The sequence below is a fragment of the Ciconia boyciana genome, chromosome 9, assembly GCF_034638445.1.
Source record: "Ciconia boyciana chromosome 9, ASM3463844v1, whole genome shotgun sequence".
In the NCBI taxonomy this organism is placed as follows: Eukaryota; Metazoa; Chordata; class Aves; order Ciconiiformes; family Ciconiidae; genus Ciconia; species Ciconia boyciana.
In genome coordinates, this window is record NC_132942.1 from 36,148,257 (window position 1) to 36,162,340 (window position 14,084).

The following is a 14,084-nucleotide window of genomic DNA, read 5'->3' on the forward strand; positions in this document are numbered from 1 at the left end:
CAAACCTGGACATTGAAAATCACACAACAGTTCTCCAGAAGCATATAGGAAGAACTGCAGATTAGCTGCTTCTCCAGGCTGATGGTCTGGACTGGTCATCTGTTCTCTTGTCATTCATTCACTATTATGTGCACCCTGAGGAATGAACTGTTGGATGAAGAGCTGTATTCTTCTTTACAAGAGGTTCTTCCATTGAAGTTGCATTGCAGGATTTAATTGTCATGTTTGTAGACAGAGAACTTTGTTCTCTGGGATCATTGATCTTGGTCACTATTGCAGATTCTCTAGTTCATTGAAGAAGAAAAACGTCGATTTTACAGGCCATGATGATTTGTCAGTGCAAATAAAGTAGAAAACTAAGTTTCTGAAGAATTTGTTGTGAAACTACTATTGTTCTTGTTTTCAAAAATTGTCTTTGACAATTCTTTCTACTTCTTGTAGATATTTGGTTTCTTGGCAATGGCAGTGTATGCTGTGAACACATATTTAGCTATTAAAAAGTGGCGAATGAACAGCAGACAACAAAGTAGTCGGCAGACCAGTGATTACATACGTGCTCGGACAGAATCCAGAGAAGTAGATCATCGCCCTGAGATTCAGCGTCTGGATGCATGAAAGCGACATTCAAATGGGACTGCAAAGGGAAAAGAAGTGCTTAACTCTCTCATGGAATAAAGGGTTTTTTCTTTATTTAAGGAAGAAAAGGAAGATCAGATGGTGGCAAAGAATGCCCAGCCCTGCAAATGTGCAGAGATGCATTGAGTCTGAAGCTGTTGTCACGAAGGCAGTAAATGTTGGTCATTCAAAAGCAAGATCCGTTTAAGATGTCCACATATATATACATATATTATATATCTTATATAATATATAATATATATGTTTTACAGTATGTTATTGTTTTGGATTAACTGCATAGTACTTTCCTTCCCTCTCCCAAGTGCAAGGTCTGAATATACATGTTCTGCCACTGTTTCTTCATCTATTGTAAACACTAAGACCAGCACTACATTGCTTAGTTAATATAAGAAAGAAATCCACCAAAAGTAAATTTAAGACACGCAAAAAGGAAGTGAGGGGCAAATAGCAATAACTTTAGCCATGTATCCTGTCCAACAAACTCTCTGTATCCATTGTCATGCAGCCTTGACAGTGCAGCTCAATTCTCATCTGCAAGATCTCCTGCAGTTTTACTGTTGGTGCACTTACTTATGTAGCTGAAATGGACAACCATTTCACATTTTTTGGTTGATGGATATAGCGTTGAGGTAGTTACCCTGTGGGTTACTCTGAAATTGCCATATTCAGTTCATGCATGGCCTCAGCCAGATCTGAACTTGTGCGTGCAAAATTAGCATGTTTACTGAATGGTCACCATAATGCATCAAGTGCAAGTATGTGGTTTTCTGCTAATGTTGGGATACATTCTATTTTTCATTCCGAAATGGGAAAATAAATATGCTTGGGAGGCAGGGTGGAGAAAAGGGGCTCGAGGGACACAGTAGAGAAAGAAGGGGTTGTCATCCAATAGACTTGCATTCCAGTCAATGGCTGTTTTCTTTTTTCTGTTTTGTTTGTTTGGTTTTTTGTTGTTGTTTTTTGTTTTGTGTGGGGTTTTTTGTTTGTTTTGGGGTTTTTTGTTTTTTTTAAGGTTCAGCCTTTCTGAGAAGCCTTGGGTAAGCAAGAACTAGGAAAAAATTATGATGTGCTTATCAAGTGTTTCTAGGGTTGCAGTATTGTGATTCATGTAAGATAAATATTTTCCTTTTTGGAGGGTTGTTTGTTTCTTCTGATATTAAAACTGTTGGTAGTAGGTAAAACTTTTTTTTTTTAATTGGGTGTTTCTGCAATTTTTTTCCCTTAATATTCCTTTGGAAAATGAGTTTAGATAATTGGAGGATAATATGGTTGTATTGATTTGTTTAGAAATATTTTTACCTAACTGAAGTTTTCTTATTTTAATTGTACTTCCAGTGAAGAGAGGGGTATTTTGTCTACTCAAAACTTGAATTCTGCAGTAATCAGTTAAACAATATCATAATGTTATTAGGAAGATGTCCCTTGATATTCTTCTGTTTTTTTGATTGGTGTTTTTATCTATGTAATCCATTATTTGGCATATGCATGCCTGCATTTTACATTAAGAAAATGTGTAGGGGAGAAGATCTCTAGAGCTGAATTATTTTCTGGTGTAAGCCGATGAAATCTTTGAAATTAGCAGAACTGTATGCCACGTATGCCTGAATTTATCTCACATTCGACTTGAACACTTTTTGCATTGTGTTCTTATGTAGCTGTAGTCTTAAGTGGATGAATGCAGTTAACTGGAGTCTTAAGAACAAACGGCAATACATTGCAATAGGTCACTTGTAAATATGAAAAATAGGGTATACCAAACAGAAGATCAATAGAAGTGCCTGGGCTTTTTTAATACCAGAGGGTACTGGGATAGTGACAGGTGTGAACCTAATGCTGCAATGTTTGAATCAAGAAACAGAGAATTATTTTGATATGTGAAAACCGGACACAAAACTGATGTCTACAGTGCAATTCACCTTAGTGGCTAAGATGGAGATTAAAATTCAGAAAGAGTAACTAATGAGGTTAAAGAAAACTTGCATTTTCTTAACAAGTAATGGTTTACCAGTTACTATAGTAACATTTTATTGTGCTTCATTGAAAGTTAATGCCAAAAGGAACACCAGTTTAAAAAAAGATCGAACCATATAAGCCAACCTCTGTTGTTGGGTTTAGAACATAGACATATTGAGGTGGTGTCTCGCCAGGATTACTGTGAGTTTCATGAAAAGTAAATGACAGTTCCATGTTCAGTGTGGTATGAAATAATGAAGTTTATTATTGCCAGTACAGTTTTCATAGCCCTGCTGTTTTTCAGCACTCTGCCTAGTATCGGCAAAGTTTGCAAGGAGAGTTTGTAGATATTGTCAATTATTAAAAGAGCTTTTTTAGAAGTAGCACAAACATGTCTAGACTGGAATTGTAAACTGGCATTAAAGCAGTTTGTATAAAGATTAAACAAACAAAAAAACCCCCCAAACACCAAAAAAACCCCCCCAAACCACAAAACCCCCAAACAACACCCCCTCCCCCCAAAACCAAAAAACAACAAAACCACACCAAAAAACCCAAACCTGAAACCCCCTACTCAAATACAGAATATTGTCCTCCAGAAGATCCATGCCTTTAGATCCATGGAACCCTCATCTGAAATCAAGAAACAGAAGTTAGGTGATGCATAGCAAAGGCTTTTCATTAGGAGTGTATCCTGTTTGCTGGTTAATGACAAGGACTGAAATGGTGCATAGGTAAGAGAACTCCCCGTTCGTCTCCTGTACTCCCTGTGCTGATTCTGGTTTTTCAGAGGTGTGGGAGGTCTTGTGCATCTGTAAGTTTATTAATTCGGTGTCTTTCAAATCCTTACGCCTTTCCTTACCTAGAAACACGGTAACTTCAATGAGCTTTTTCTGGAGTGAGATCATAAAAAGCTTTTGTTATCTTTTAGCTGGAATGACAAATGCAGAATGATACAGTTACACTTCTAATACAGTGTAAAACTTCATTGTGTAGTATAGTAGACCTGAATGACCTTGAGTGCTTTTACATGTGAAATAAGTTTTCTTGAGCTGAGAACAGTATACCATTATTTATTACTTACATCATGACTTGAGCTTAGCACAGCTTTCAGGGTAGAATTCAAAGAGAATATTAATTTAAAAAATACTATCTGATACACTTTGTAAAACAGAACAAATGTAAATTTGTAATTTCCTTATTTTGGGGACCAAAGGTGATTTTAGTATTGTACAGTATATACTTTCTAAAAATCTAAGTTAAGCATTTATTACTCTAGAGAGACATTATTTACTGTTTGGATTATATAGAAGGGAAATAAAGTAGCTGTGAGAGACAACTAAATTTGAAACATTAACATCATATGATATATACACAGTTGATATCCCTCCCCGACTTAATTTTACACGGTGTATTGAAGAGGTGGTGATATTTCGAGACTGTTACCCAAACTGCAGTCATCATAAAAAAGCTCTGAAGGAAGAAAATAGGGTAGAAAGTTTAAATTTTTTTTGGAACTTGCTTTGAAAAGTGACATTAAATTGCTTCTCCCAGCCAGTTAGTCGTGCTTGTAATTGCTGAGCATATAGGGATAATTTCTTTTAGTCCTTAAGAGTGCTGTTTAGCTCCATAAAGGGACTCAAAACCCACTGTAAGTAAAAATAAATTAAAGCTAAACAGTTGAACCTTGTAGGAATGGGATGCTCAAAACTGTAATGGTTCTAATTATAGTCCTCTTTCAAACTTAGTCAAACTAAGCCCTCAGATATGCAATCTCTATGTATTTTTGCATGTAGAAGTGATGGTAAATTTTGAAACCTATGCACAGACATCAAAAGATTAATTAAAGCATAAGATATGATTGGAGCAACAGCATAATAACTGTTGTATAGTGTTGTAAGAATATATGTTTTCTTTTTAATGCTATGTATGCTCAGTTTTGTCAGCCTTAGTTCAAGTTTATCATACATTCCTGTAATGATGTGCAAACTTCCTACAATAGAAGTTTCTAAAACCACAATTAAGAACTGATTTGACAGTTTCATTGCTTCTTAGTGAAGTTGATTGCTTCTTACTCTCCACTTGTTCCTTTCATTTCGTATATTCATGCCTCATCTATCTTATGTTTTAATATTTAATTTTTGTTAAGCCTTCCTCATTGATCTGTATAGTGTCTGCTTCAATATAAGGAAGATAAGAATACTGTGTCCAACGTCCTTTTGCTTAAGTATGGTACTCTTCCCTTTTATGATAGCTTATGATGTTTGGGCTGGATGTGCTGGGGGAAATTTTATTCTTTCCCCTCGGACTTTGGAAGCTAGCTGGTATACTGCATATGTTTCTGTGTAAGCTTTCTGTTAGGAGCCACATGCATAGAGGTTGAGAGGATTAGAGACTCATCTACCTCTGCCTTTTTTGAGAGACAAGGTACTGACTCTAGAGATTTGATGCCTATATTTCAGTCTGTGCTACTCATCATGGGCTTTGTATTCAGAAGCATGGCATCAGCAATGAGCTGTGCCTTGGAAGCAGCTTCTCATCTTTTGCTTATAAGATGTCTCTTACATGTGAATTTAAATAAAATCAGTAATGTGGGGTGCTTCTTCATAGGCTTTGTCACGTGTTCCACTGTGCATCTCATGATATGACCTATAATTGTTTTATCTGTTTGTATTTCATTGTTGATTCTAGAAAGAAGAGGGGAAAACTGGGGAAGATTTTCAATTGTCCCTAAGATAATCTTACTTTACTTCCCCCCCCCCGAATTATTTTGGACCATACGATGACTGACCCTTCCTAACACAGCAAACTTATTGGTTCTTTAAAGTGCTGTGGGACACAGCAGGAGAATTGACCTGCTACAAGCTGCATGTGGACTGTTAGGAGTGAATTAACCACTAGTTTTCCATGAACTTTAAGGTCCCTAAACAAATTTGATATTTCTCACTTTTGTGCTATTTTGGGGATGTGCAGGCACAGCAAATGCTTATGTAATATGTGGTTTTATTAATGCAACCCCTTTTTTTCCCCCCCTCTTCCTTAGTCCTTGTTCCGTATGTGTTATTTTCTTGTCTCATGACAACTTTATAAACATTCCTACTTGTTCTCTTTCGGGGGGGGGGAATGGGACACAACAAACCCCAACAACAACAAAACCAACAACCCCAAATAAGTAAGATAATAAAAAAACTAATAAGTTTTTAGGGCAAAATCTTTAAAAAAACCCAAACTCAATTCAAATAGTGTAGGAAATAATATCCTCTCTCCTACTCAGATGAGATACCAAACAGCTTTGTACATGAAAATCAGAGCATAAACAGGTCTTAATGCTGAAAGCTCTGGAGCCAAACATCTTCAGCAGGTATTTAGGATAAATAAAAAGGTAGGCACAATCTGAGCATGAATTTAAGACGTGATAAAAGGTGAGAAGGAGAGAGAAACCCAAACTTGATGCTTAATAATCCAGTGCTTTCAAAATGATATGTGAACATTAATAATCCCCAACCGCAGAAGGAAAGACTGCTTCTGCACTTTGTAGCGAAGGAGAGAGAGAGATACCTTTGGTCAGTAGTAAAAGTAGGTGTAGAAGTGTTTCTCTGTTTGTAACTCCGGGGTCATGCTGGCTGTGTAATACAGTTGGAGAGATTCTGCACCGGCGTTGTTAATGGTGCGTCTTAAAACCTGAGGTATGTTGACAAATTGGTGTGATTATCAAATAACTTCTGCTCAGCTGAGGTGTAGTAGTTCGTTCAGAGACCTGCAGGATGTAGGTGCTTGCATCAGAAGGGCTCTATCTGTCTAGAAGAAAGGATAGTTTCAGAGTAACTTCTGCTCAGTCCCACTTAAATGAGTAAAGCTGTCACGTAGCGTTTCTGAAAAATGGGTACTTAGTTACTGTTGTTTATAGCATAAAGTAATGGATTGTTTGGAGGGCCAACAAAGCTCAAAAACACTGTGCAGATAGAGATGTGTATGTGAATTTTAATGGCAACAAAAGAAATAATTTAAAAATGAAGCTGAAATAGGTACGAAAACCGGCAGAATGCATGAAAATAGTTTGTAGAAATTATGCCATATTCCTCTCCCTATTTTAACAAAGGGAGTTGGTTAAAAATGAATTTATATAAGTATTCAGGAAATCTCTGAATGCCACTTTCAAGTTTTTCCTGGTATATTGTTTTCCCTGTTAGCCACTTGGCCACCTGGATGGATCTGTTTGACAGAGTCAGAGCAGTGCTGTCCAACCTGAGAGGGTTCCTTTGTTGTTTTGGTCTTATTTTGCATTGTCTTTTTTAAATCGGTCTATAATTTAACCGTGTTTATTCTAAAATAATCTTTTAAAAAATCTGCTTACACTGTGATTTATGATAGCCTTTAATTTAGAGTATACAACACAATCTAATTTTCTTTTGGGATATGCAGCTTTCAGAAGTGTTCTTATATATGCCCAGAAATGAAAGTTGTCTATTTATCATGAAAATGTGATTAGATAAAGTTACCTATCCAGAATCCCAGTGCAGCTCTTTCAAATGTGCTGAATGGATGAGTTCGTGAAATTGCCTTTTAATCTCTATGGGTTAATAAATATTTTTTTATAACTAGCCACAGATTCCTTTTTAAATTATACTTGGCAAACAGAAGATATTTAATTTTATATACAATATACATAGTTACCTTGATTGACATATTTATAACATAGAGCTTTGTGTTTACTATGAAGGTTTTATCTGTATACCATGGACTTAATGGGTAAAATTTTTAAAAGCCAGTTAGCATATATGGAAGGATATGGAAACTATCTTCATCTTCATGAATTCAGAATGAGGACATAGGAGCATTTCAAAAAGCAATAGCCAGATCATATTAACGGAGTATCTGGGTTTTTTCTTATTTTTTTGATTGGGGCTGGTCCCTACAGCTATTTTAATAACATCTGGATGTGAGTAACAGAATGGAGTAGACCATCTGCCTCTTCTGACTGTCATGGACTATTGTCTAGGATATGGGAAACTTCAGGGTATTGTATTTGTTTTGCTTTGGACAAATGTCTGGATAGACATATTTAAGATCTTAATGTGTTTGAAAGAAAATACCCTCTCAACTCGGCTGATTTATCACTTTTGGTAACCTTTTAATCCCAAAAGTATTATTGTCTAAATATTTTTAGTAATGTTACATTTATCCTGATGTCTACAGGTTAAAGTGGTTCTAGCTAGCACCCGTTTATTACAATTGCTGCCTTCATTTTTCTACTGTTTATACTTTAATCTTGAATATTTACTGGTTTCTACTTGTTGGATATTGTGGAGGGAGAGTGTATCTTAGCACTACAGTTCATCCAGCTTTAACTCATACATCACAGTTCTGGAGTAAGAAAATATTTTGATTTATATATTGTGGCCAATTTATTGCATTTTTAAATGATTTCTATACTTAAGACAACATTTATGACATAATATAACAAATGACTTGGCTAATCATTATATCTGTCTAGACGTACTCTCTTCTGTGTTAGTGTCATTTTGAAACTATTTGTATATGTTGAAGTTTGTAAGGGTTCAGGAACCCACAATAAAATAGTAAAGTATGTATTTATTTCTCATTATAATGCTCAATTTTGATTTGAAGTTGACACTTTGTATGTCTTTTCACAGAATTGTAAACAAATACCGAAAAACTGCTTCACCTAGTGTGCCTTCCATGTGTGGTATAAACACTTGTCATTCACAAAAATAGAGATGTAAATTTATTAAACCAGTAAACACTATTTTTGTAACGTGAGTCACTAATGCATCTCTGGCTTTATTGTGCTTTGTTTCCACTAATACCAGTTTTATGGCTACTGTAGTCATTGCTTTCCCTTTGTGCACTAAATAGTAAATTTGATACCATGGCGAATCAAAAGATTGTGTCACTTTTGCTCTGCTCTGTGTTCAGCTGCTACCTGAAAGATGGAGATAAAGCAGATTGCTGATGTGAGCTAGAAGGTACTCCAAATTTCTTTCCTTGAGACTTGTGTAAAGAGATGCTCGGTGTGGGATATCAGTATCCTCGATGCTGATTGAGTCCTCTAGAAAAACATAGTAGGTGTAATCTAAACATTCTGGTTCTAGCTCATAATTTATGATTTATGGTGTCTGAGGAAGGAGCATCCAGGCCTGACTGAAAGACTTTATCCCTTGGGGATATAGGTCCTATACTGACAGATTTGTAATTGTGAACAACTCAGAAGTATTAGTCAAAATAGTGGGTTAGAATTCCATCTCAGACTGAGCAAAGGGGATGCAATTTTCCTTTTATCATATGAGCACAAGTCTGCTGTGTAATACCCTTGGTATTTTGCTTTTGAAGTAAGAAAAATTATAATGTTTTGCCAAGGAAAATCTTACAAGCATACTCTGTGTGTGAATGCAGAACCTGACTCTGTTGTCCTTACTCAGGCAAAATTCCCCATTGACTTAGGGGACTGCAGATCAGGTACCCATTTGTCACCAAATCCTGATCACGGATTTGAAGAATACCACAAGTTAGCAAATGTTCATATAGAGACAATTTACAGCCTTGAAGCAATTTCACATTATTTTGGTAAGTGTTCTTGAAGTTCTCAAACTGCACACGAGGCCAGCTGATAAAATAGATGCTTTCTGTAGCGGTACCTACCGGCTGTGATCACTGTCCCCTCAGTATCCACAGCTGTAACTTGCATGTGTAAGTGTAGAATCTTCCAGCTCTGTATGTGAAAGTTGTGCTCTTAATGCTTGACGAGTTTCAAAGGCAAGGTAACTCTACAAGAAAACATAAGCTCCAACTTGTTTTTACACCAGTAATGATTTTTCAATATGTTGTGTGCTTCTTTTCTGTTGGTTTTTATGCTAAACAGAAACCACAAGCTGAATAATTGTAATGTCTGGCAATACGGAAAGCAGTCTTGTTTTTAAAATCCATACTGTTATAGCATAATTTAAATGGTGTATTTATCGGTTTTAAATGTCATTTTGCTTTTCCAGTCTTTCGTATATGGGCACAATACTTTTTGTAAATTTTTTAATTTAGTTGTCTTTCTGTCTTTTTTTCTTTCTGATATTTGAAGATTTGAGCTCTATGGATTTTCATGGTACTCTTCTGATCATGTCTTCATAGTGGTAAAAGTCTGTATTTTTGTATGTAGGGAAAATGGTAGTTTTCTAACACTTATCTTGATCAATATAGTATGGAATCATTTGTGAAGGACTTCCTGTTTAATAAATGGACATATTAAAGTACTAAAACATTGTCTTCGTCTGTAAAGGCAACATATAAACTCAGTATACCGAGTGTTGTGGTTGATTAGTTGATAATCCAGTAAGTGCAGTTGCTAAATGCACTTCCTGTGCAACACAGTGGCATGGGATTAAACATCAAACAAACCAACCCTGACTGAGTTTTTTGTGACTATGTCTCTGACAAGACAAACTTCATAGATGCAGGAGTTAATGAAAAACCATGTATAAGCAGCCCTTGATGAGAGGTTATATGTAGCAGAAAGCACATGGAACTGCTTTATTGCTAAAGTGGTTGTGGTGGCATTGCTCTTGTGGAGGTTTCTCCATCTGGTACGCTGTAATGGGCCAAAATGCTATATATTGTCGTTTGCAGCATCACTTTCTGGACTGAAAAGGAATTTTGGGGCTGAAATGCCAGAGTGAGTGGGTAATGCTCTGCCACCTCATGGGCTGTAGGTTGCAAGTCCTTCCTTGTTGCAGTCGGGATTTTTGGTATCCAGGTGCTTTAGGTGTGAGGTGAAAGCACTGAGTTAATAACGGTAAGAACTGAGGAAATGTATGGATGGGTGAACGAGTGTTGTGGAAAGATTTGGCAATATCAATGATGCTTTTAAAATGCTGCTTAGGGATAATGTGTGTGTGTGGGGAGGTGGACAAAGGTGGTGGTACGACTGAGCTTCTACAGAAGGATTCACTAAAGAGAGTCATGTGCTTGTACAACTTTTCTGCTAGAAGATGGGCCAGTTCATTTTGCTTGTGTGGGATTGTCAGCAGCGGTAAATTCTAACCTGTTGTGGTGTTGCATCCATTGGACCTGCTTAGACATCAGGCCGTAATGAAATTGATGCTCTTTAAGAAAACAGAGTTAAAGTGCTGGACTTAATGCCATATTGCTGCTGATGTTGTTATCCATGATGTTCCTTGGCCAAGAGGAGCTTTGTCAGCTGTTAAATTAAAAAAAAGTTTATTCTGTCTAACTTTTAAATACTGAATCTTCCTTCAGTCTCCTGAGAAGACTATAATTGATTTCTTATTTAATGGATCAGGCTAACAAAATGTGATGGACAGCATCATGAATATATAAAAGCACAGGTATTACTTGGCCAAAATTAACATTGGAATCACTGTTTTCAATCTATTTCCTTAAAGAAAAATTGATTTAAAAAAACCAAATATTTAAAATATGCTTACATTTTCTGGGTAGCGTTGTTTCACCTTCTGACCTAGAAGTTTTACAAAGCATTCAGAGTACTGTGAATTCTTCTAGTAAAGGAGGAATCTGTGTTGCAGTGAGGGTGTTTTGATGCAGTCCTGTTTACTTAAAATCAAGAGATGATGTCTCCATCCTGACTTTTAAACCAATGCTTCATGTAAAAAGGTGTGTCAAGTATCTTGTTACAAGATTCACATTCTCAGTGCTTACCTAAGATTATTCTGCTTCCTTGATGTATTCACTCTCTCTCTCTCTCTCCATGCTCAAAAAAGGATTAAAGGACGCTTAGGTGGAGCTTCTTCATGCATATGTAAAAACACAGGTGATATGTATCTTTCATTTGCTCTTCAGGGGTGCTTTGTATCCTGTTCTTTGGAATGAAGCCACTTCATTTTATTATTTTTAATCTCTTATGAGGTTGGCTACAAGCTGCCTGCTACGAGGTTTAGCTCAGCCTAGTAGCAATATGTAAGTTTTCTCATTTATGTACGCATTTTAGAAGTACAGGTGTTAGAAACATGCACTGTTAGTGTTTGGTTACAAGTACGTGCTCACTTTATGATACAGGCTGCTGGTCTCCTAGCAGGGGAAGATGCAGCTATAAAATTCAGGCTTAGAAATTTGCACAATGAACACTTCTGATAAGTGTAATGAATGAAAAACATCTGCTTGCTATGCAGAGCATTAACTTGCCTTCTGCTGTCCAACACACTAGGCTGGTGGAAGCATTCTTCTCAAATACCACATAGGCTGAGATACACCACTTTTCACTTAGTATTTTGGAAATTACTTTGTCAGTTGGAAATTTAAGACTTAAAGAACTTTGAACAATATCAGGTGAAAAGCAAAATTAATTGGAGTAATGGACAAAATGTTAAAAGGACAGGTGAACCTCTTAGTGAGAATCTAAAAAGGCTGCTTGGAGAGGTCTTCTGAATTCCTTAACATCACCTGTCCAACATCACCACACAAGACTGAACAAAACTTCCACAGATAAGTACAAAAGCTTTTTGACAGGGGAGGGTGGGAGGAGGGAGAGAGACCTTCAAACACTGTGAGAGCTGTATGAAGTCATTCATCTGTGATGCAGCTGATTGTTTTTCCTTCCTGTTAGTGGCTTTGATTCAGTGTTGATATCATAAGGCTTCTGGCATTGTTTCTACGTAGATTTGTTCCACACTTGGTATTGGAAACTCTCATCATTCCGTATGTTTGTCTACTGCTGAGTGCTGTTCAACAAGCACAGGAATTCAAAATGGGAAGAGTTGCGCTCTAGTTGTAATGAAGCCATATATTAGTCTGTACGGGTTTCGGAAACGGCTCCTGTTTGGAACAAGAATGTATTGGGATCGAAAAGAGATGTTTGATTATGACCCTGCTGGTACACCGACATAAGAACTTCAATAAGGCCTCCATGCTGCAGGTATAACGTTATGCTTGTGTTGCAAATCCTGAATTGCAGAGAAACCAGCGCTTCCACTATTTTGATCTTGTCAGTTGAGGAAGAACAAATGAGCAAACAAAAAAGCCAGAAAACCAAGCACACTTTTCCTCTGCCCTACACCAGCCTCTGAGCTTAGTGCAATATTGCTGGCAGGAGATGAATAAAAGACTGAGTCAGCCCCACCCCCCAACCATCAGAATTGGCTTTAAAGTAATTATTTTTAATTGAATTCTTTTTTCTGAAATGATAGTAATAAAATACAGAAGTGTATTTTATTTCAATCATGGGAACAGATCTTTTTAAATAAAAGGCTGGCATCTTACACAAGTGCTTGACCCTGGGAGCAAACTGCTTAGAAATAAATGAAATCATCAAATACTTGAATGCTCATAACGAAATTCTCTGGACAGGCGATTCATTGCATGCCTGCTGAAGTAGTCCTGAAGCAACTAATAAGCAATTTTGTTTGCCTCTTCTGTTGATTTTAGGAGGATTCCAATATGAAAAAATTACTAGAAAACCTTAGCAGATTTCAGGTTATAACATGCCTGTGAAGGGTAAACCCAAAGCGGATTGTTGTTTACAGTGTTACTAGTTGCCAAGTAAGAGCACTGTATCTCCAATGTCTACTAACTATGCTAAAACTAATTCTTGGTTAAATTCTTTCACGCTTATGCGCTGAAGATGAAGGTTTCTCCTTGCAAGACATGTAAGCGTGAGTGAGTGGTCTCCAGTGCTGGCTCTGTGCTGTTGTCGCCTCCGCAGCACCCAGCATCCTTCCTGATGGAGTTTCTTGAAACACCATTACTCTGAGGTAAGGCAGTAAAACCAGGTCTTAAAGTAAGTAAAGACACCCAACACTTCTATTAAAAAAGGTTTAATCCAGCATGGTTTCTAAATATTAACCATGTACTAGTTTCCAGCTGTAACATGCAGTACATTTTTTAATTAAAAAAAAAAAAAAAGAAATACAAAACTTGAGTATAAAAATGAGCCCAGGTCCCCTGACATCACAGTGCGTGCCAGTAAAATATGACAATAGAAAAGAAAGAAACATGGAGTTTCATACTGGAAAAGGTCCAAAGAGCTTTTTCTCATAAAAGCAAAGATTATTTGTCACATTTGGAAGCAACCATTTGTTTTGCTTTTATCCAGTGGTCTGGAAACAGGAGATGTAGGAGCTGCCTGTTAGACAACTCCGAATCTGGCCAGCACCTTCCCAAGCACCTGCTCGCTGTTGGGTACCGTGTTTCCGCCTGTCAGCAGCCAGCTGCTAGCAGGGAACTGGAATGCAAGCGGTAATCTTGTTCCAAAGGAAATCTGCCTTTATTGTTTTATCCCTGTTTTTAATTTACTCTGTTAGTACCACCAGCTCTCATTTTAATTACTTTTTGCTAAGGCCACCTGTTCTGGTACTATATTAATTTTTTTTAAATGTGTACAGGTTTCTCTGAAACAGACCTATCTGATGCCATATATAAGGAGCATGCCATGTTTTTTCCAAGCAGTATGTGTTTATAGGTGGACACAAACATTTCAAGGTAGGTTGTGCAACCCATGAAAACACCTTGTAAAT

The 14,084-nt window shown here is 36.9% G+C and overlaps 1 protein-coding gene across 1 annotated transcript in view; it reads left to right on the forward strand.

Annotated features, from left to right (window-relative positions):
* CMTM4 (CKLF like MARVEL transmembrane domain containing 4) overlaps positions 1 to 8,356 on the forward strand; it is a 41,619-nt gene extending 33,263 nt beyond the window's left edge. Inside the window, exon 4 of the mRNA XM_072873539.1 lies at positions 442 to 8,356. Within this exon, the coding sequence (XP_072729640.1) occupies positions 442 to 615 (174 nt within the window). The 3' untranslated portion in view covers positions 616 to 8,356. The remainder of the gene's footprint in view (positions 1 to 441) is intronic.
* Positions 8,357 to 14,084: the final 5,728 nt, after the last annotated feature.